The sequence below is a fragment of the Typha angustifolia genome, chromosome 12 (genome assembly GCF_048772165.1).
Source record: "Typha angustifolia cultivar Huaian chromosome 12, ASM4877216v1, whole genome shotgun sequence".
NCBI classification, from domain to species: Eukaryota; Viridiplantae; Streptophyta; class Magnoliopsida; order Poales; family Typhaceae; genus Typha; species Typha angustifolia.
The window spans coordinates 3,229,731-3,254,784 of NC_133250.1; the positions used below are offsets into that span (position 1 = coordinate 3,229,731).

The 25,054-nt window shown below is 34.0% G+C and overlaps 1 protein-coding gene across 2 annotated transcripts in view; it reads left to right on the top strand.

The window, feature by feature from the left end:
- Window positions 1-24,579, top strand: part of LOC140771733 (SAGA-associated factor 29 homolog A-like) — a 28,418-nt gene extending 3,839 nt beyond the window's left edge. For both annotated transcript variants that reach the window (XM_073113379.1, XM_073113377.1), the window contains exons 3-9: window positions 4,833-4,909; window positions 6,665-6,780; window positions 10,755-10,840; window positions 13,954-14,004; window positions 19,084-19,237; window positions 23,169-23,182; window positions 24,277-24,579. In XM_073113379.1, the coding sequence (XP_072969480.1) occupies window positions 4,833-4,909; window positions 6,665-6,780; window positions 10,755-10,840; window positions 13,954-14,004; window positions 19,084-19,237; window positions 23,169-23,182; window positions 24,277-24,379 (601 nt within the window). In that variant the 3' untranslated portion in view covers window positions 24,380-24,579. The remainder of the gene's footprint in view (window positions 1-4,832; window positions 4,910-6,664; window positions 6,781-10,754; window positions 10,841-13,953; window positions 14,005-19,083; window positions 19,238-23,168; window positions 23,183-24,276) is intronic.
- The last annotated feature ends 475 nt before the right edge of the window (window positions 24,580-25,054 follow it).

Sequence of the window (25,054 nt, forward strand, 5' to 3'; positions counted from 1 at the left end):
CCGTATCAACCGTTTGTATCGGATCAAACTATTTTAATTAAATAAAATTCTAAATATTTTTAAAAATATTGAGAATTTTCTAAAATTTAGAAAAAAATTATAAGAAAATTAGAAATAATAATTACTTAAATATAAAGCCTAAAAAGTAAAAAATCTCTCTTCCTTCCTCTCTTCTTTTTTATCCCTCTAACTGTTAGTCTGAGCTAACCCACTCTCTCCCCCACTCTCTCTTTCTTTTTATTTTCCCTCTCCCTTTCGCTCACACACACTCTCTCTCCCTGACTCTCTTTTCCTCTTTTCCTCTCTCTCCTTCTCTCTCTGCAGTTGCTGGCGGCTACTGTCAGCAGCCTGCTGCAGCCGCTGATTGCAGCTGTTGTAGTTGGCCTGCAGACCCAAATCGGGATCGGCTATAGCTGATCCGGATCCGTTTCGATTGATCCCACTTGGGATTGGCCGAAACTGGGAACTATGGGTAAGAGAGTTTTATGAGCTAACAACTTTAGCTAAGTTGGTGAATCTATGCAAAAGCCAACAAAACTAGATTTTGTAAAACATGGTTTAGGAAAACCAAAGCTCAACAATTGATAATAAATAGATAATATTAAGCATGTTCATAACAAGAATCATAAAGCATGAGTAATAATAATATGAGTAATAAACTAATGATATGCTCAAGTCTTATTATGTGAAGCTTCTTAATTTCAAATAATTGGTACATACCTCATTTTGGGTCTATGCCCGTGGATCTACATCAACTAAAGTTACCCTCTAGATGACGCTCGAATTTTTTCTTTGTAGTTGATCTGATTAAGGTTATAAGGAATCATTATGTGATAAATATTGAGAGATATTAGAATTAAATTAGAGAGATTTTTGTTCTAGCCTGAGATTGGTCCCTGACTCTGTTAGAGTCACCAAAATGGATTACCATATAATCAGGAATATATCTGTCCTCTAGACTTCAATGTAGAATTGAGAAGCAATAGGAAGATTTTCGATCTAGTTTGAGATTGTTTTCAAAGTCCAACATACTCATAATTAATGTTTTGCAAGATGCACGAAGAATAACATTGCATGAAGTATAATATTGCATGAATGACAAAATGGTATGAGAATAATATAGCATGAAGAATAATATGATCATATGACAACATATACATATTTTCACGAGATATGAGATGAATTAAAATGTGAGTGAATCCACTCACCTGAAAACCACATGGAACAACTCAATTCAATAATCTAGGTACTAGTAAAAATCTTCATCTTTATCCATAGCAATCCTAATCAAGATTGGTTTCGGCTTGGTATCGGACGATTCGGCCGATACCCGATTCATTTCGGGTCGGGATTGACTGAAACCAATCAAAATTGAGAGAGAGAGAGAGAGAGAGGGATGGAGGAGAATAAGAAAAAAAGAGAGAGCTTATTGGAGGGAGTGAGAAAAAAGAGAAAATATCTTGTTGGAGCTTGTCGGAGAAGAATCGAAGAGGGAGAGATCCCGAGAGAGAGATGAGGAAAAAAATAACAAGAGAGAGTTAGTGGGAGTAAAAATTAATAAGAGAGTTAGTGGGAGTAAAAATTAATAAGAGAGTTAGTGGGAGTAAAAATTAATAAGAGAGTTAACGGGAGAAAAAATTAACAAGAGAGAGAGTGGGAGAGAGTGTTTGATAAGAGAGTGAGGGAGAAAGTAAGAATTTTTTTATTTGTATGAAAGGGAGAGAGAGTGATTGGTAGAAAGAGAGAGATTGAGATTGAGAAAATAGTATTTATTTTTTAGTTTTTAGATTTTATATATGAATAGTTTATATTTATATATTATTATTTTTTTAAAATTTTAGAAATTTTAAAATTATTTTAAAATACAAACTGATACAGATGGTTGTTATTGTTGATATCGCCGATACGGCCGATACGTATCGTTTTTTTGGATGACCGATCTCAATATCAATTTCAATACTTGGAACCTTAATTGTAATTTAACAATTAACCAAAATTTCTAAAATTAAAAACTAAATGAGTTTGGGCAAAATTAAGTCCAAAAGGTTGGGCCAGGTAGTGGGCTACACATACGAATGGGTTATAAAAGAACCAAAACCAACACGGGTTATTGGGCTAAAAGAGGACCACACCCTTCCATTCCCAAATCGAAAAGGAAAGGTTTGCTGTGGGAGAAAGAAGAAAAGAAATAAAGAAAGAAAAGAATAGAGAAGAAGGTATGTCAGTTAAGGGAGGTGGTTCCAGCCAAGAAAATTATCTAAGAGATGGAGGGAGAAGATATGAGAATGATGGCTACAATGGTTCGTCGGCCATGGAATGATGAGGAAGATAAACTCCAAGGTCGGCGACCATGAAGTTGCCAACTCGGCCAAAAGTGCTACATGAGCAAGAGTTATAAACATCAATGGCTTCTACAAATGGAGGAGGTCGTGATTGGTTGAAGCGATAGGTAATGGCAATGACAAAGATCGGAAACATGGCTGAAATTGACGAAGGGTGGCTACATGGTGTAGCCACCATGAAGAGTTTTGGATGTAGATCGAGAGTACCCACACAATAAGAATAACGAGATGGAGCTGTTCAGACTGTTCGACAACGACCCAAAGTTGTCAGCCGGCAAAAAAATTTGCTGACAAAACCAAAAATACAAAAAGATGAGGCTATACACCTAGATACTCAATTAAACTAAAATTAATTATGGGAGGTGGAAGAGTACTCACTGGCGAGGCGTTGGGTGGTCTTATCTTGCTTCGACAGTTCGAATCCAATCTTAGTAAGGGAGGAAGAAGTAGTAGGAGAAGAAAGAGAGAAGTGACAATATGAGGAGAAGAGGAGTATTGTTAGGGTTTTACAGAAAAGAATATTTAGGGTTGGGCCAACGACATGCGATAATCTTGGCGGGATCATCATGATGGTGGATCTAGGGTGGTTAAGAAAAGAAAAGAGGAAAGGAAGGAGAAGGGCACATGCAATGCATGTGACCCTCCCCTCTATATATATTTTTTGTTATTACAACATGCTAAAGTGGTGAAAGTGATTGTCTCAACTCTATTACTTATTATATAAGAGGTATATCTATCCGAGTTACTTGATAGAACTTATGCAACATTGGTATCTCCAAAATCCGTAACGGCTTACAATAGCTATTCCATATTCTACATCATCTTAATGGATTTTATATTGTGGTTGAACCATTAAAGGATAAACTTGTAGAATCTCTAACTCCAAAGTTGTTTATTTGTGCATGTCATTTCTTCTTGTAATTTTCCTAGATAATTGACTTGGGGAATTATATTATTACAATTATTAAGGGATTGATCTACAGGACCTACCAATTACTAATCACTGATTTTATTTTCTAAGTCTATCTGTTCAGAATTCAAGTTTTGAAACACAATTAGGGGACTTTGAAAAATTGGTTTCCCACCAAATTGTCCCTAACTTCAACCTTATATGGATGACCCATTAAAGGGTAAATCTACAAGATATATACTTTAGTAATCAATAAGTGTACTTATTAAACCAGTCTCTTTCATTTCATATTTCTAGTAAGAATTAGGGGATACAGGATTTATTGTTTTCTTCGATTTTCCACACTTGATTCGAGTGTCTTATGATTTTGGAAGTGATCCTAAGCATGGTTCGCCACCGATCCAGGCCTGATCCGAATTTTCTCTCGCGCTTTTTCTCTCTCTCTCTCTCTCTCATTCTTTCTTCTCACTCTCTCTTATTCTCTTTCATTCTTTCACTCTTTCATTCCTTTTTCTCTCTCCTTGCCATATAATTATTGTTTTTCGTATGGAGAGATCTAGCTCCAGCGAATTCCAATAAACTTTGGCGAACTCCTGCGAGCTTTGACGGTACATAATGTTTCAATTTATTTCTTTATTTCTCTCTCAACTTTTCTAATTTCTTCCACTTTTTTCTTTTTGCTTTTCTTTTCTTCTTTTTCTTCATTGCACCATGGTTTTTCTTTTTTTTGTTTGATTTTTTTTCACTCACTCTTTTTCTAATCTCTTATTCTTTTCAATTTTTATTGCACCATAGTTTTTCTTTCTTTATTTTCTTATTTTTGGTAAACTTTTTTCTAAATTTTTAGAAGTTTTCCTATATTTTTCAATAATATTTAGAAGTTTTTCTGTATTTTTAAATAATATTTAGAATTTTACGTAATTAAAAAGTCTGGTTGGATTAAAGCGACCGATACGGTCGATACGTATCGTTTTTCTTGGAAGGCCGATCTTGATCCATACCAATTTTTCGAACCTTGATCCTAAGTTTATAAGCTGCCCTTGTCTTAAAAAACCCCATATTGGGCGAGGGTATCATGGGCACCCCCAAATTGTTGTGAATTTGGGGTTGCATAGTTTGTGCCATAACATGCCGACCTGATTGCATAGGTCGGCACAACCAATCTTTGCTTGAAATAGTTGCTTGTGCCATCCTTATTACTAGCATAATGAAAGTCAATCTTGATTCTTCTTTTGTTTTTTAGTGGACTAGATCTGATACTAAATGTGAAATATGTCAGTCTTTTATTCATGACTGCACATTGTCTGTCCCAGTGAAATAAATGGAAATTTATTCTTGAGGATTGTTCAAGTTTAGCAAAGATACTTAATAAATCTATTTTCTTATCCATGTCTGTAGTTTCCATATTGATTTGATGATAATTTCAAGTTTCTTCTCATGATTCTTGATGGTTTTGCTTTAAAGATTGGGTATCCACTGGTTTCGGTGTTGCCTCTGCATATTCCCAAGGTTTATGATGATCCATAATCTTCCTGTATACTGTTAATTTGATATTTGTGTAAATTTCTTCTCTCCTTTAGTGCTTCAACTGCATTGGTAGCTATGTTGGACGCTCTACTACAACCTGGACATTCTGTTCCACATAGGAAAAAGATAGGTGAGCATGAAATGTTGGAAGGATAATGCATCTTCTTTCATTCCAAATTTTGATTGTGTTATATTCTTTTGCTAGGAATAATAATGTTATTCATCATATATGATTTATAATTTTTGACTACACTATTAAATTTCTTGAAATTTAACCTTATACATGCGCTCATGCAGTTATAATTTCTAAAGAATAAAATGAGACAATGTTATGGTCATTAGTTGAGTTTCATGTTGTTTGTGTCTGTGAAATTAAACTTTAGAATATTTTAAACATCAATGGTCTCAATTTTCCATACCTGTTTGACGAATTTGCAATCAATTCATTTGTGGATCTATAACTTTGCATCTCTATGGTTTTATATGTCATGTAATTATATAATAGTAGTACTTCCAGAAATAAGAACCATAAAATACTAGATATAATGCCCTCTTATAGCTTTTACCATTTTAACATGATGCACATGTTGATTTATATCATGAACTTTTATCTTAACCAGGATCATTAAGCTCTTTTTTAGGTTTGAGAAACCCTTTTCGTCAATCTTCATATTAAGGGCAACATTTGATGTTCTGACATTTAAGAATTTTGACGAAAGAACTTTTGATTTGGAACATTTCCTTTGTGTCTGCTGTCAACCAAATGTTTATATCAGATCTTTCTTACTGAAATTGGGAATTTGCAGTGCTTTGCGATAAACATCATATGTTGCTTCTAAGAACAAAGTAATTTTGCAGTTCTGTGCAAAACGGAAAGAAAGTAATATATACATGGATTAATTCTGGGATGAATTTCTGTGATCCCAGTTCCAGCATATTCTTAACAATGTTACTTCTTGGAGGTCTTATGCTGAAGCTTGGCAGTATTATCTATCTTTACCTGTGGAAGAGAAACATCTATAGTTGATCATAATATCAAATTGCATAGGAGTTTCTGCTATCAATAATGTAGGAATTTCTGCTATCAATAGTGTAGGAATTTCTGCTTTCAATGAGAGCTTTAAAAGTAGATTGATATGAGAAAAATAGCAAATCTGATCTATGCAGAGTGGTGGTCTTATGTGGCAGTTGCACTCGATGTGACATGCAGACAAAAATGCTTATTTCATTATAGCCTTGAATAAGAAGATATCCACAGATTCTTTCTTCTATCTTCTATTTTTACCAAAAGAGCCATTTACTGTGCAGCACTTATTGAGGATATATTTGTAGGTTATACCATTGAATATGGTAGTATCTGCTGATGAAAATGGTCTCAGGAAGCTTAAAGCATTTATATGTTAGCAGATCCAGCATCGTCTTATTTGGAAATTTATTTAGACTATATCAATTCATTTGGTGAATAACTCCAGAATTTCTATTTTAGTATATGAACGTGTAACATAAAAATTCCAGATGAATAGCTCTGATTTTGATTTCCTAGATGGCCAGGCCTGGAATTCTAAGATCATCAACAAAATTGACAAATAGACTATCTGTTAACATTTGATGAGTAATCTGACTATTGACAACTAAGACGGTAGCATTCAGTTTTTCTCTGATTTCACTTCTGGTCTATATTTAATAAGCTTTTGTAGTTATTGATCTAGTAAAATATTTCAGGCAAAATAGTTAGGTCTGGATGAATGAAAAATGATATTATGAGTATAGCTGTGAATCCTTCAGACAAACTTCACATGCATATTGACAGTCTAACTAGTCAGAATTGTGGAACTCTTTTTTCCTTGTATTCATACTTATTAGCATATATGGTGATTTGTTGCAGAAGTTATTGAGCCAAAGAAGAAGCGGATGAAATCAGATTCAGACCTTGCACGTTTTCCATCTACTGCATCAATGAGAAGCCAACTTGACCATGCAGCTAGTCTGAAGGGAGAGCAGGTCATTGAATTAATGAACTTTAAAAGAAAGTAGAAAGATTTTTTATTTTTTATTTTTATGAAGATACTACATAACTTAACCTCAGTTTCATAATATCTATGATTAGTCGTAAACTTGTAAACATTAATGTCTATGAAACAATGTCTATTCGTGGTCATTTTAGTTAGTCGCCGCTCCTGCTATATATATTGGTTTTGGCATGTCAGAATATTTTGGTCTTTTGGCCAATTTGTCATCAAAATTTTATATATGATGGTCCTGTATAAATAATAGTTCTGAATCGAATCTCTTTAGGATCCATCAACCTGAGAAGAAGAGAGAGAGAAAGGTCTATATACAAATATTGAACCCATCGAAAGGCAGTTCAAAACTTCCAATCAGAGACATGGGAAAGTGAGGGCCTTTGTACCTTACACAGAAGGAGGTTTCACTAAAACTGAATTAGGACGGATAACTTAGAATAGAGGTTATGGTTTGGGCTTTTCAATGATTGTTCTTACATAATTTTGTAATATATTTCATACTAATAGAAAAATAAGTTACCCTGATCTATCTTTTATGCGGTATGAAGGACTAAACACTGTAGGACACTAGATATAGAAATATCAGAGGCAAATCTCATATGGTACATTATACTTATCAAATAGTTGTTTTTATACTTCATTCAAAGTATCAATTTTCCTGATAGGGAAGTGAAAGTATCTATGTTTTTGCATACTTTGGCACACTTTAGAAGTTTAGTGCACTAAATGCATCTATATCCAAAGGATAAGGTATGGTGCTTCTCAGATATTTATCTTGGTACTTCATTCCAGTGTCCATTTTTCTGATATAAAATGAAATATGAATTTACTTGGCTACACCTAGATTCTTTTTCAGTACTTTTCTGATGGGAACTATAACATTCATTAATTCTCACGAGCTCTTTGGATACAGGAGAAACTGAAGATACTTCTATTTTTAGTTTTACTTAGCTTAGAAGGATATTTTTCTGATAAATATTAGTGCTGTGAGTGTCTGTGACAGTTCTATGAGTTGGTCTCTCGTTCCCTTTTATTTAGGAGCTTGAAACAGCTTATCTTCTCCCTAGCGCATCCCTTAGTTAAGTCCAGTCCACTCCTAACCTGCCTTAACTCACCCAGTTGTCTGAACTACAGTGACTTCAATCTGAGTTCAGGTCCTGAGCTGGCTGCCTCAGAGAGGGGTAGAAACAATGAATCGAGTATATTGACTCCATTTCTTGGCGTGAGGGCCATTAAGGTAAATCCTTACTGGACTAAACAGGCAAGAGAATGGAACGATTTCATCCTTTTCATGGAGCAATCGGCCACAGGGGGGATGGCTATTGTCTCTAAATTTATTTCCATTTCCAAAGATCTAACATGCTACTGTTTGTCCATCTACCTTTTCCTTTCTTTATGTTTCCAATTTCTAAAGATACTGATACTTCTTCAGAGGCACTAATGTCACCTATGATACAATGTACTAGATAGGCCTGTAACTCCTACATAGGACTTTTACATGTGATCCTATATTATTGGACTATCAGAAAAAGCCCTCATGTCTTCTACATATTCATAAATTGACTCTTCTTTTCAAATATTTTGCAAAAAGCCACTCGTTATTTTTCTACCGTTAGTAAGAAGAAAAGTTCATCTTTTGACTAAAAACAGTACTTCTTAAGGTATTGGGACCCATTGCGATATATGATGCAGTTGGAGTGGCTCTTAACTAGAGCTACTTGAAAGCAGCTGCTTATTAGTTTGTGATAGCTGCCTGTAACTCTCCAACCATTAGCTAGAGTTCGGCATATTAACTATAACATAGGAATATTCCTTCTAAATTGATGGCGATAAATTATTATAGGTAGGTGTTCTTGCAAATTGGAAGAAGAGATTTTTTTCTCAGTTAGCCTATAGTTTAGATGCTGATATGCAAATCTTTTCTTGTAAATTAATCTATGCTGGTCGTTCTGATGCAATACACACTGGTCTGGAATATAGTTGTTTACCAATTCCAATTTAGCATTATATTGTGCTTTTGTGTTTTAAGCCTCTTCTCTTTTCCTTTTTTTCAATGATATTTGATAGTCTACAAACATGATAGAAGGGGTCTATTGAATTGCATTCATTAACCAGTAACCTTAACCAGTGGTGATCCTACAGGAACCAAGATTCAGTGATTTGGGAATGGACCTTGTATTATGACTTTTGTGAATCTAGGCATGAACCACCTTTTCTGAATGCAGTATAGTACTGAAGGCTTTCATATTGTTCTCCAAAGTTGTCCTAAAATTTGGGCCTATGAAGATCAAATGATTTCTTGGATAGGCTAGGAGCGAAATGTTTTCATTTCGCATGTGGAAAGTGGAAACTGTTGTCAAGGCTATTCTATTTTATGTTTGTTTTTCCTCCAGTATGGTGAAAGCAGCTTTGAACTTGTTCTTTTACTTTCTGCCTTCCAGGTCTTCCTAGCTAATTATGTTTCTTGTTCTATCATGGGAAGCACTTAATGGACATCAAATTGATGTGGTATTAGGATACATTAGGAGGACATCTGAATAATGCATGCCACCCCGGATTAGTAACCTCGACATTTTAAAGTGAGATATCCTTAAGACTTCCCATATGACATATCTAGATTATGAAGCTTAATGAATATTGTAACATATGGCATCTAAACTTGCTTTGGCAAACATGGGAAAATGAATTGCCGTGCCGATTGGCGCGGGTCGATATGTATCATATCAGTGAATTATTGGCACCAATATAGATACTCCTTCATGGCCACTTATCGATGTGTGCCGCTAGAATTGAGCATATCTTTCTTCAAATATACATAATTTGTAGTCTTTTTTTATTGCTTTTGATATTTCTTTGCATTTTGGTGCTTTATTTATATAAATTATATCTCAAATTTTAGAAATCAAAGGAAAATTTCAGTTTCTCTCAAGATATCTGCCTATCAAATAGGATCTAAGAAAAACTGGAGAAAATCATTAGATTAGAATTTAATTGCAAATGTCACACAATTACACTAATATATATGTTGAAGGACTTTAATTTAGCCCCCAAAATATATTTTTAGGCCGTAAAAAAGTTTAGAGATTGTTTTTCTCCATGTTAAGACTACTCAATGTGCTAACGGCACACTGGCTTGGTATGGCATGTGCTATATGTACTGTGTCGAGCCAAAATCGACGTGCTTTGTGCTACTGGAATGTTAATCCTTGCTTGAGCAGGTTGGTTGGGAACTCACGGGATCCGAATGCTGATAAACCAGAGGTTGTTACAGGTCATAATCAAATGAATGCATCAAAATTTTCCTCTAATTTATAGTTAGTTCAATGAGATAGCTTTAGTTGATGATTATGTTAAAGTTTGCATAATTTAGTGCATCAAGAGTTTGAACCTCTAGAATGAGGATCTTTATATTATTAACCATTTATACGGGAGGAACTTTTTATGAATCATGTCAGAATATAGAAGTTTCCTTGAGCTAGTAGTGTGGGTATAGTTATCTAACAAGCTTGTCAAAAAGCTCAAAGGGACTGACATGCAGAGCTCTAATTTCAACTTAAAGGGATGATGGAAAAATAATTTTGGGGGGCAATCTGTGAAGAAAAGTAGGTTAAATTTTTAGGTCTTAGACTGCTCTTAAGAGCACAGACAAGCACTTCAATTACAACCTCTTTTCCTAATGAACATAACTACCTTTTAGAGGGCAACAATATTCCTGTTCTGCTGCTACCTGTACCACCTTTTTCAGTTTTGCCGTAGTAATGATCTGAGAATCCCACTGTAACTGGTGTCTTCCCCAATTCTCCTCAAGGAAAAGAATATGATGTTTGAAAATATCCCATCTAAATTATTTCTTTATACCTTTAATGCATTTACTCAAATTTTATTTGATTATTGCGTATGTCATAGGATTTATTTTTAGAGTTACTTTAACCAATATATATTGCTTTTCAGGTGGCTGCTAGAGTAACACCTGATGATGCTGAAAAAGATGAATGGTTTGTTGTGAAAGTAATACATTTTGACAAGGATACTAAAGAGTATGTTCTTCTTCATTTATTTTTAGAATGCTTTTTTTAATATATAAAATTATGTCCTTTCATCTTTAAAACGACGATGGAACAATTACTTGATATCACTATGCATAAAGCCAATAGCTCCACAATTCTTCTTCCATTATCAAGATGTTGTTACATACTTAACCTATTTTTTATCCTGCTTATAGATCGATACATAGATATGTGCCAAATGGCTCTTCATGCTGTATATTATGACCATGGAGGTGATTCAATTCCATCTTGACTTAATAGAGTAATTAAATGATTCTTGAGCATTAGATTTTCTTGTTGCTCTGATGCATATTACTTCATGCTATATTTTGGTCTCTCTCTTCACTTTCTTCATGTGTTACATAAATTAAGCACCTCTTACAGTGGCCTCCTTATGTTATCAGCATATGGGCCTATTTGGACAAAGAAGGATTATCACCTTTCTTACTGATTGAAATGCTCATATCATCTTCAGCATTATCCACCAATTTGACTACAATCTATTACCTCATATTCTCACTTTCTGAACTGCTGTTTTTTTCTTTCTTCCGTAGTTCTCTTATGTTCTAATTTGTTGTGGTTGTTTCATAGCCCAACATTTATAAAAGCATGCATCTTAAAACACCCTACAGTTGACTCTTTATGAGGCACTAAAGTGAAAATGGACAAGCTGTTTCTAATGAAAATATATTTATGCCGTTATTTAAGATTGACTCTTCAATTAACTCTAATGTGCTCCAAGCACTTGAAATTTAACTCTTCAAACAGACAACCTGATTCTGAGTAGCTTGTACTCAGCTTGATATAGCTTTGTTGCTAGGTGAATAAGCTGAACCTCACTTTTTGAGGAAGTATGGACAGAAAAATGGTACAAATAGCTGGCTATAATCTAGGTTGATTAGCTCCATAAGTAAATTTAACTTGATCCACTTAAATGCAAATGTATTTTCCGTCAATATTTTTATTGTAATTGTTGATGTATGTACTCTCTATGTTGTGCTTGCACGGCATGTATTTTGTATACATTTCATGAGGAGAAGAGAGATTCTCTCATAACATGGTATCAGAGCCAAACTATGGCTTCCTGTCGTTCTTTTTTTATTTCCTTTCGTAGCCATCAGAGTCTATTCCTCATGTGACGTCATCTTCAATCTTATCAGTTTGCTGCTATGTGTGAGTAGTGTGTACTCCCTACCATGAATTGTTGTCATTTTTTAATGATCATGATTGCTGTTCTTGGACAAACTCAACTGTGTATTTTCACTGACCTTTTTGCGCTCCTCTCTCCTACATATGAGTCATCTCGTCATGTGATCTTCCTGATAAGTCATCCTTCCCTCTCAATCCTGGTCACAAGTCTCTGTCACACTTCTAAATGCCCCTTTTTCCATCTAAGCTTTGTGTCGCCCGCAATTGGCCATCACACTACCACAAATGTCCTTCTCTTTATCATAGCTTTCTTCGGGGAAGTTCATCTTTTGCCATATAACTGCAACTGATCTAGTCCTCGACTATTTTCCTTTCTTGGTCAACTCCATGCTTGTAACAACTATTGGTTGATCCTATTGGTCTGCTACCATGACAGTGCATTTGATGGTTGTGATCTTTCTAGTCACCTTGATAAATCCTCTCATATGCCTTCTGACATGCTGATAAAGGGGATTTGTCTTCAAGGAATATGCTGCCTAGAGGACTAGTGATCGTCTTTGTGCAGGCATCTCATTGAATCCGTTAACAAGGATTTTTGTCCTGATCTTGTCCGTTTTACCACTGCAACCAATCGGTGGCTATCTTCAATCCTGCTTTGCGGAATTCACTAATGCTCAAGAATATCACCTTTTATTTAGTGCTCTAAGCCTCTAACCACCCAACGATGTGATTGATCTATATAGAAATTTTATAGTCATATGCTACCCCTATTGGCATGAGTGTAGGCCTTATAATCTCTTATTCCTCTGCATTTTTCTAGCATATTTTTTTCCAGCAGATTAGGAGGCTTTCTGGGATCACCATTAGCCATATTATTTTATGCACGTTTTTCTCTAGAGTTTGCTTCTCTAGGTAACACTTATATTGTAGCTCTCTTCCTATCTATAGTTTGTCATGATTGAACTTGTTGCAAAGAAAACATGTCTACAAACTGTTTCGCCTAGTTAATATTCTTCTATCATCTGTCCTATCAATTGAGGTAGACACAATTCTCACTGTTGCTGTGTGTCCCTGTCTTAGTATTGGTTTATCTCGTCTGTCTTGTCAACTGAGCTGTCATCTAATTAAGAGTTGGAAGAGCCACAAATAAAGGGTCATCCTCATTAGGCTGTGCCACCGGCCATTGGGGTTTCCAACACAATATCCATACTGTTCCTGTCACTGTTGCTTCACCGGTTGCATTTACTCGTACTATTTCTCTGTTATATTTCTCAACCATGTTTGTCCTCTATGGCATTACTTGTGAGTGACATTTGGATTGTGGAGTCTAGTGTCACACAACATATGGCTCCAAACTTGTTTGCTTCTACTTTGTCTTCGCTCATATCTCAGTTACCACATATCTAGATTGCTACTAGGTTTCTCATTCCCATTTGCTAATTTGGCATTAGTATTACTACTTCTGATCCTTATTGCCACCTTACAATACCACATGTTTTACATGTTCCTCGTCTGAGCATGAACTTCTTTTCTTCTAAGCTGTTAGCAGTATTTGTGATTCCTGCTATCACATTGTATACTACTTGTGTTGTACAGGAACCACATACTAGACAAGAGATTGTAGTTGGTTATTTCCATCAAATTTCATATGATTTTCTTTGGCCTTTTTTTTTACCTATTTATAAAGATAAGGTTTAGATAATCAAAAACTAGAATTTCTTTTCTTTCTGGATAGCAAAGTACCATATACATGCCTATTTATCATATGTTTTCATGGAAAATGTATATATGGATATTTTCCTGTTTTCTACTATTTTCCAATATCTCAGTTGTTAATAAACAAGATAATTACTGAGTATAGTGTTTCAGGGCTTGAAATTATCATATTTCATAAGGAATATACAAAAATATAGTAGTATTTGTAACATGTTTTATTCATCTTCTTAAAAATACAGATTTGAAGTACTTGATGAGGAACCAGGTGATGACGAAGAAAGTGGGCAAAGGTAGGTTTTTAGGAAAAACCTCTCCTTCAATTTCTCTTTTATGCTACTTGCCGATGTACTTACTATAAGTGGAGAAAACAGTATGTAGTTGTGCACTAGTTACATGCTTGATGTACATTAGGTTCATAATAGTTCTAAAAAGAATATGCAAGATGGAATGGACAAATAAGTACATTTCAGTTCTTCTACTGCAAATTCTCAAACTTCATCCTTTGGTAATACTTTATAGAAAGGTTGTATAGCATTGTGTCGGATCATTTCAAGGTTTGAAAAATCGGGATCGGACTTCCGGAAAAATGATATGTATTAGCCGGATCGGCCGTATCGGTTGTCTGAATCGGATCGGATTTTTTTTAATTATAAAAAATTCTAAATATTTTTTAAAAATAAAGGAAAATTTTAAAAAATTTAGAAAACATGACAAAAAAATAAGAAAATAATAATTATTCACATATGAGCCCTAAAAATTAAAAAAGTACTTACTCAAAAGTTAAAACTTCGATGAATACCAAGTTAGCTCTCGTAAATCCCTGTAGTCATCTTCATCATAATCACTATAAGTTTGTAAATAATAGTGTTTAGGGACTGGTGCTCCAAAAAGTGATTGCATCAGATCATTCATATCAAATAGATTTTGTTGTCTCTAAGGTGAATAATAATCAATATATGGATCTTCTGTCTGAGGATACTGAAGATACTGAGGAGGATAATAATCAGCATATGGATCATATGATGGTTCGAAATAATGAATACTCGATGAACCATAGTCATAGGAAATAACATTTTGATAACGACGTCGTTGATTTGTATGTACATCCTCAGTTTCTTTGTCTTTAATCCTATGTCTTCTTGACTTCCCTCAGCAAATGTGGAAGGAACGTTCTCATCACTAGGTGTATTATCAGGATCATTAGGATTATCGCTGACACTAGTAGCTATACTATCTCTTGTTGCCGAACGACTTATACCAGTCTCTGCTCTAGTCGTGATCTCTCTCAATGCCTCATCTAACCATGGGTTATATCTATCATCTAATAATCTATCTTCCACTTCTCTGATCAATGGAGTTAGGGGGTCTTCATCAAAAATATGATTTAAATCAATCAATTGATTATTTTCTTTTTTTCTTTTTAAATTTCTCCCTTAATCTTATATTATAATGGCAAAATACTAATTTTTTTAATCTCTTTATTGCCAATTGATTACGTGTTTTGGTATAGATAAAGAAGAATGTAGTTCAATATCTTTCACACTGTGATGAAAATACAATTTGACTTAAGATCTTTACTATTGGTGTCAAATTTGGCGCCTCCTCCCATCCATAAATGGACCACCATTCAGCTGGATTATTATGAGATATAGCTACAGTAACTTTAGTAGTACTAAATTGGCTAGATCTCAATCTATATTTCTCCATCTGAAATATATAATTGAATTCATTTTATAAGAAATTGAATATATTGAAACTTGAAACAAATAATAATAAATTATTTAATTGAATAATATCTCATTTCTTTTTCACAAAGGATTTGCTTATGAATATCAGGTTCTAGTCTGTTATTACTTTTCTAACTCCCAACAAGACTTCAGTATCATTATTGACATTTGTAGAGAATTGAAATCTGAGATTCAGAAAATATCTTGTGGAAATTTAAAATTTAAAATTGATAAGCATTCAAATTTCAAAATATTTAAAAAATAAATTAATTAATAAATCAATGCTTACCAGCAGTGTGTATATCTCTATGTAGTTGTTTATTCCACCTGGAGTCAATTAACTTCCACCATTTTTTATAACTTTTGTTCACATTTTTTTTTGTTGACTCTTTTGCTAAGTCCATAGCCTCGTATAAGAAACCCATTTCAGACTTGTCATCACTGTCTATAAATTGTAATACCTTGATAAGAGGCTCAAATATTGCAGTGACAATTATAATATTATGCCAAAATGCATTTTTAAGAGCCATGTTCTTCAAAGCTTCACCTAAACTTTGATCTACAGGTTTCATATTCTTAATTTTTGTAGACCACTCTGCTGATGTAAATACCCGTATAATCTCATCTTTATATCACATTATGCTTTTCAATGCCAGAAAATGAGTAGCAAATCTGGTGAGGCCGGGTCTGATAATCTCTCTACCACCAGTCATTTGCCTAAGCAAATTAAGAACCCAACCATGATTATATATAAAGTTTGTTAACATCTGATCTTCACGTATTACTATATTAATTTTAGAATATTTGGTAATATCTTCCAACATGAGATCAAGACAATGTGCAGCACAAGGTGTCTAGTATAAATGTTGTCTTTTCATCATAAGTAATCCAGCAGTCTTATAATTTGCCCCATTATTAGTAACTACTTGGACTACCTTTTTTCACTAATTTCTTTTATTACCCCGTCTATCAATTGAAAAATATAATTTATACTTTTAAAATGAGCAGTAGCATCCACAGACTTTAAAAATATTGTCCACATACCTGAGTACACCTAGCAATTAATATATTTCTTCTGTTTTGTATAGTCCACCCATCACATATCAGTGTACAACTAAATTCATTCCAGTACCTTTTAAAAGCCTCAATATAAGTGTGAAGCTCATCTATCTCTGAGTCAAGATATTTAGTAGCAATATATTTTAAATTAGGAGGTGGAACATCAGGTCCTATTGACTGTATAGTATCCACCACAGTGTGATAATAAGAGCTATTAGCTACATTGAAAAGAATATGATTGTAGAAGAAAAATTTAGAAATAGCTCTATCAATATATTTCTTTGTATTTTTTATCCTTTTGAGAGCTGTCTTGATAGTAGTTTGTGTACGACCCTTTTTTCTCTGAAGATATATATCCATCGGTCTAGTATTCTCAGACTCTGCTATAAAACGCGTAACACCAGGAGTTCCAGAACTACTGCCTCCGGATTCTCTTTCTCCTTGTATATGAACTAATCTAGATCTTTGAAAGCTACCACCAGGTCCACCACTATTTCTTCTCATCTCTCATTCTGTATTTCTGTTTTCTTTCATTGCCTCCTCATCTGTCTCTCCTCATCATCCTCCCCGCTGTTCACTATTATTATCATCAATATTTTTATGATCATGTATCAATTCTTGACGAATCATTGACTCTCTTTTTTGTGCAGTTTGTTTATCCTTTTTTTTACCTATTAGATGACCCAATATTTCTCTTTTGACTTCCAAACTAACTAGAGTGTAAGCTGCTACATTTTCTTGTCTTTCAGCCAAATGTTTTTTCAAATGGCCGACACCGTCATTCATTTTTTTTCCACACCGGTTGCATTTGACATGCTTTCTGTTTTGGCTAAGAATAATACAATATTGCCAGCCAATGTCTGTATCTTGTGACTTTTCTTTTGGAGCTATTTTAATTTTAATGTAAATACCTACACAGAGATCAAATTAAAAATATAATTTAGCAAATATTTAATCTCAATTTCAGCAAATTAAATAATTCAGCAAATATTTAATCTCAATCTCAGCAAATGCAAATATTTAATCACAATTTCAGCAAATTAAAATATTAAGCAGATATTTAGTTTCAATTTCAGCAAATATTTAATCTCAATTTCAGCAAAATAAATAATTCAGCAGATATTTAATTTTAATTTCAGAAAATTTAATAATTCAACAAATATTTAATCATAATTTCAGGAAATTAAATAATTCAGTAAATATTTAATTATAATTTTAGTAAATTCAGCAAAGAATAATTTGGATTTTAGAGAGTTATTATGTGGAAAAAAATCTGTAAACAGAAGAAAAAGAAGAAGAGATTAGAGAGAACATCAAAAGAAAAAGAGATTAGAGAGAGAAAGGAATTATGAAAAAGAAGAAGAGATTAGAGAGAGAGAAAGAAAACCAAAGAAAATAAAAAATTATGATGCAGTGAAGGAGAAGAAGAAAGATAGAAGAAAAGAGAGAGAGAGTAAAAGAAATTAAAAAACTGAGAAAAAAATTTAAGAAAATTATAAAATTATATACTGGAGTTCATCGGAGTTTTCATCAGAGTTAGATCTTTCCGTTAGAATTTAGATAAAGTGAGAGTTTGAAGAAAATGAGAAAGGAGTGAAAGAGAGAAAGAGAGAGAGAGAGTGAGAAAAAAATAAGGTAAAGTCGAAAAAAGGTAAAATTGCCTGGCTTGGGTTGGAGGTATTAATAATTGATGTCTCCGGGTCGGATCCGGGTCAGATCCATTATGAATTTGACCCGGTTTAACTAAAACAGGCCGATCTTGGCCGATCTGGATCGAGATCAGCCTTGGATCATTCTACTATTCTTCAAGTATTAGGTGAAATGACCTTTATATGGAACATAATGTAAATATTCATCCATATGTGTACGCATGAGGGGGCTAACCCATAGTTTGCAAATGTAGTAGATACAATAAATTATTATCTGTATTCTCTTTTTACAGATTGACAAAACCTAAATTACCAAGAGTTTTCTACTAAGATACTGAAAGTGCATGGACCATAGGTCTTTTGTGAAGAAGTCAACAATCCGCTCTATATTTTAGTGGGAGGAGTAAAAGATAAGTAAAATCAAGTTGGCAGTAAAAACATGGTTAGAAATTGAAAATGCATGTGACATGGTTATTTGCAAGGAATATTGTGAAATCTTCTATAGATCAAGAAAAGAGTAGAAGGATAAGTAAGACAATGCCCGCAATAAGTTTCTGTCTCCTTTTTTCATCAATGTTCAAACAGTTTTTCATTTTGCTGGTACTATTAACTTTCAGCTATATAAATCAGGTTATCTTCATTCTGCATTGTTTCCCGCGTTTGGGATTTCATACCTTGTTATTACACCTGATTTAGCTCCTATATATAACAAAATTGGATGGGAATGTATGCTTTACATTAGCCATCAAATTTTTAATACAATTTCTATGGTTACTTTGTTCTCCCTGTATATTTGTGAGATAATTGATGGAAGTGCCTAGTTATAAGTTTTGATTTAACCAAATACAATTTTTTGATTCTTTATAATTTAGTTTATGGATTATCATTCAGTCAAGCTTTATTCTCTATCTAATATTTATCTTCCCATTTCTAGGAAGTACAGGCTTCAAATGTCACACATTATTCCTTTTCCAAAGAAAGGGGATCCTTCTAGTGCACCAGATTTCCCCCAGGGCAAACATGTCTTAGCTGTTTATCCTGGAACCACAGCATTGTATAAGGCAACTGTTGTCAATTCTCATCGTAAGGTATAGTAAGTTTGTGCATGATCTGGTTGATATGTTCTATTATGTGACCATTTCTCATTTATGCTTGTCATGTCAGTATAAGTTACTATTTGTACTGTAGCTGTCTGCCTAATTAGCATCGCTGTTGATATTCTTTCTGGCCATTGATGCTGTGCTAATATTACAAACTCTGCAGGATCTTTTCTTTTCCAACCTACCTTTTGGACTCAACCTTTTGAGTTGTTTTTTCACTTATAAAATCAGTCTATTGGAAATCTCTTGCACAATCTGTTTGCACGTCCATCTTGTAACTAAGTTTTGTTGATTTATCTTGCATATCTTCCTTAGGGTTTTGAAAAACGTTTTTGGCGGCCGCCTTGGCGGGGCGGCACACCGGCCGCCCCGTTAACCTGGTATGCACCATCCATACTAGGGGTTGACTGTTCCTTGGCGAGCTGATTTGTCACCTGATGGGCCGATTTCACCTCGTAGGCTAACTTGGCAGGCTTTGTGGGTTGGGTAGAGAGAACGGATTGGGCAGAATAGTTAAGTTCACTAAAAAAAAAAACCTTTCTTCTCCATTCAATCTCCGACGAGCCCTAAATCTCTAATTTCTCTCCATCCCTTCTCTCTTAAGATCTTCCTTTTCCCAACATTGGATGGCAAACAGCGGGCGTTGAGTGGCATATGTCTGCGAGTATCGCATGATGACGACTGGCGCATGACGGTGAGCAGCGCATGAGGGGTGGGCTAAGGAGAGCGATGGATGGGGATTGGCTAGCCAGCAAGTGTCTTTCTCTATTCTCTCTCTATTCTCTCACTCTCTCTCTCTCTTAAGCTTGAGCTCTTGGTCTGATCAATATCTTCGGCTAGGTTGAGAAGAGAGATGATGTGGAGTGAAATAAGTGATTAATGGCCCTTTCTATCTTGCTATTGGAGAAAACGCCCTCACATTCTTCTTTAATTACTGAGTTTGCCATCTTAATAGGATGCTGCCTAAACTTATCTGCTGTATAAGTGCTGAATAGTGTGAATCTAATAGTATAATTTAATTTGATAAATGTGAATTAGACTAATAAAATTTATATATAATATATATTATATCATATATAATTATTTTAATTTTTTATATATTAAAAATGCTAGATCACCTTGTTGTCCGCCTTTTGCCTAGGCGCTAGGTGGTGGGGTCACCGCCCACTACCCACGGGGCCGCCTTTCAAAATATTGATCTTCCTAGAGTTTATTTATTGGTATTGACACAATGGCCTAGCTAAATCACTTAATGGAATGCTATCGCTTGATATATATATGATCTCCTATAACTCTTGTCTAGTTTAATCTCTTCTCACAACTTCGTAGCAAGAAAAAGCATAAGGTGTCTACAAGAAAAGGATCTCCTTAATTTGTGAAGTGGCAGGGGACATGTTGATACTGGCTCAGCACAGCACAGCCACAGCATGTGTCATGTCGAGTAGGCATGCCCTAGTGTCGCTGCTCATTGGCGCGTCCATTAGGATGCACTAAATTTAATATTAAAGGTTTAGTAGAGCTTTAAATAGGTTTCAAAGTCTAGAGAAAATATATTTTAATACCTAGATATTGATGTAACATCCATATTTTCTTAGAAATATGTCATGAAGCTAAATTTGTTTCCTTAATTTGTCATGAAGCTAAAAGTTGCATATCTGGTTAAATCAAATTAGAGGATAAATGTTGAAATTTCAGGTAGATCCATCCTATAAGAAGATCAATTTAAATCATATAACAATTATAATACAATTTGATGATTTTCTCCATTTTCTTTTTTTCTTCTTAGGATTTGTTCTCAAATTAGCAAAGAAAAAAGTTAGATAAACCTTATTATGTATTTGTGACTTCAATTTCAACCAAATGTTAAATTTACAGAAGAAAACAGCCCATATGGAGTAGATCTACTTGGATTGTACACCAATTAGACTCCAATTTCATGGTTTCAATATTTTCCGCGCTTCCAAAATTAGGGTAGAAAATTTGGGGATAATTGTCATTTGATAAATATTGGTGAAATTTCGGTAAATAATTGCAATTGTGTCGAGTTTAATCCATATGTAGATCTACTTAAACCTATAACTGTTGAGCTCCAAATTTATGGCTTTTTAATTTTTAAAATATTTCTTAACTAAGCTCGATAACTAGTGGTATCAGGAATATTTTCAGCATGCCCTTGTGATTCTTGCTAATACTCCAGCATGACAACCCTAGGTGTAAAGAAATTAGTCAAAAAGAATATTTTCCTATAACCATGTATCTTATGCATATTATTATAATCTATAAGCTTATAAAATTAATGTTCATTCTTTTACTATGATAAGTAAAAGCTCATAGATGGTAATGAAGTTCTGCAAATATGTTTGAACATACATGGGCTTGCATCTTCTTTATACTCTTCTTTCCTAGTCTCTCTGGAGAAAGCTCTTCATGTACTTTTTTCCTTTAGAATTTTTTTTTTGCAAAAATTAATAAAAAGTAAGTTTTCATCTCTTTTTTTTTTTTTCCTATTTGAATTTTGTCAATTGTATTGAGTATTCTCCAAAATTGGCTGAAATTGGCCGTTTAAGCAAAGTTGCTCTGCATGCCATGCATCAGGTCTAATATTGAGAGTAAGATAAGAAAATCAATCTTGTGTTGCAGTATATATATATATATATATATATATATATATATATATATATATATATATATGTATGTATGTATGTATGTATGTATAAAGAGAGTATGGCTGAGGTTGCTTACCTGTACTATTTTTTTGTGATGCAAGGATTCATTGAAGTTGAGTTGTGCTTTTAACCTTTTTTAGTCCTTATACCATGGAATAATGTTTTCCTTTTAATTGTTTTATTGTATTGTTAGTCACACATGACATGCTGGGGTGTTGAGTAAGTTTAGTCCAAATAATAATATAAAGACATCATATGGTGATTGAATGGATTGTTGAAATTTGAAAATCTTGGAAGAATTAAGATGTGCCAAAGAGTGATTCTTCATAAATTTAAAAAGGACAACATATGTTTTAAGTTCATGACAGCAGGTTGAATGAAACAATGAGATGATGTTGATTGCTTTTATTTCTCTTATGTGTTGTACCAATATATGGTATGAGGCCTTCCTCAGGTTCTAGGTCTTGATAGAGTTTAAACTTTCGGTTGGTTTCAGTTTTGACCACTAGAGAAAATGAGAATTTTGGGCAGACATAGATTGGCTTTAGCCAACTGTGGTCCATAACAAAGGTGAAAACCAGAAATCTTGAGTGTCAGTATAAGTTTCAGCATCTAAACATAAAACCTTTACTTTCTTATATTGTATTTTGTTATTTTCTTTATGAAATACAGTAACCATGACTTTTTTCTATTTCATCATTTTTATTGTTACAACAATTGCTGGACCTCTAAAAATCATGGTCCTTGCAGTTGATGCAAATGACCTGTTTTCATTTCCTTTGAAGTTTCTCAACTTCTGTTTTACATTTTTAGTGAAAACTCTGCTCTTAATGAGATTGTAGCAATACCATGAGTTTGCTTCAGCTTCCTAGTACATCCTTTCCTTCATTACATCAGAAGCCTTTTCTTGCCGTAGTGGTTATGCATGATTATGTGTTGGAAATTTAGCAGCTGCAGTTTATGCATAAAAGAATTACTGTGAATTGTGAAGTACTCAATCATGTAATATTTTTTTGAGTTTGTTTTTGAAGCCCAACCATATGCGTATGATCTTGTTGCATACATTAGTAAATACTTGTTTTTCGAATCTTGTCTGACATTTATATATTTTTCTGCCTGCATACACCTCATGAAACAGAATTTCTCTATCTTCTTTCCTTAATTTCTTCTTTTGGTGTGCTCTGATATACTGACTAACTTGTATGTGTTTTTTTCATCTCATGTGGTGCTTCAAACTTGTCTGCTAACTTCAGAGGAAATCCGATGAGTAAGTATTTTATCCTTATTTTGCTGTAGTTCACCTTTAGTAGTCAATATGTGCAAACTAGTTGGCTTTGTTACTTTGCAGTTGAACTTGTAACTTGTAAGCTTCTGATGTTCTTGACTTATGAATAGACACATAATGTTCTGTGCGGATAGCACCAAGTGACCATCAGTTAGCTTCTGAGGTTCTGTACAGTGTACATCACAACTTCCACTGTTTAATGCCTTAAATGTTGTTTCGGGACTGTACTTTTGAAATCATGAATCATCCATTATTTCAGCCTTATTAGGGTAAGATCTGCTAAGTATTATATCCTTATCTGTTCTGTGAAGTTTCATCCATTTGTATTACCTCCATCTTCCGATTGATAACTCTGGCAAATATTTCTATCTCAGTCAAGCTGAAAGCTTTGCAATAATATCTGAACAGTATTTTGTTGGTTGTTGATGTACTTATTTTGCACTAGACTTTCTTGTTCTACCAAAGTTTGCCCAGCTTCCTACATCTCTTGTTGCTTTCTTTTCTTTCTCTTTTCTGTCCTTTATGCCCTTCTACTGCTCTTTAGCTTGAGATTATGTATTTAATACCATCTTGCAGACCCTTTATTTGCTGTATTCAGGATAACATAGTTGAAGCTAATTTAACAGTGACAAAAAGTACTAATATAGGTTTTCTTGTATACATTCTCTGGATAACATTCTGTGTCTTGTATAAACTAATTCAACAGTGGCAAAAAGTACTAATATAGGTTTTCTTGTATACATTCTCTGGATAACGTTCTCGGTCTTGTATAAACTACAGAATATGCATAACGGAAACACCTCTTGAAGTTATTAGATTATAATTACAAGAGCTATGAGCATATGTAGTAACTCATTTAACAGTTCAATCATGATTAGCTGCTACTTGGTTTTTCTGTTACTGTTTCTGTTTCTATTTCTTTTTGTTTCTTCTCGTTTCATATATTTTTGTATACTTTGTGGCTATGACTTGTTGACATACTTATTTAACTTCGTCGGGCTGCACCTTAAGCTATTGTTTCCATCTATTGTGAAGGTAACTTAAGTATGACCATCTGATATTCTTGTTCTGATCAGCTATGTGCTCGAGTTTGATGATGATGAAGAAGATGGATCTTTACCGCAAAGGAGTGTACCATTCTACAAGGTTGTTCCCCTTCCGGAGGGTCACCGCCAATAAGTGAACACCATTGCTTTGGGCTACTATATGAACCAATGGATCCTGACAAGTTATTAATAAAATTCTTTTATGCACCTTCACGGTTCACAATATCTTGTAACTTAGATCTCTAGGTAATACTCTTTTATGTACATATGTTGTAGAATATCTTATTTAATCTGATATTTGCCACGAAGCAACATATCTTGTGAAATTGATTATGACCATCTTGATCTATAATGAGTTTGATCGTGCTGTTTATGAAAAATTTACGTGCGATAGCATATTAATGTCTAAATCTATGTCTATTGTGAAATTTGGGCAGAAATCATTATTGAAGAAATGTGAGAATATTGAGTTTAACACGAATCTCTGAACTTGAAGGTTTAGCATTAACAAGAAGATTGAGAAAAAGAGGAAAAAAAGAGATCTTTTCATCTAGTGAATTATAAGGATAAGGTGATGCTTGTCCTGGAATTCTTAGGTTATAGAATGTTGTTGTCAATGTAGTTGCTTATTGTGCTTAAACGCTTAGTTTTATCCAAAAGCAATAGGGGAACCATAGTAGAACTATATGCACTGTGATCTAATAAATGTTTTGCTAGATCATTTTCTTTCAGAATAAAAACATTTGTTTTTGTGATCCCCATTATCCTCAAAAATTCCTTCAAAAGTTTTGCGGTTTTGGTTTCAAAT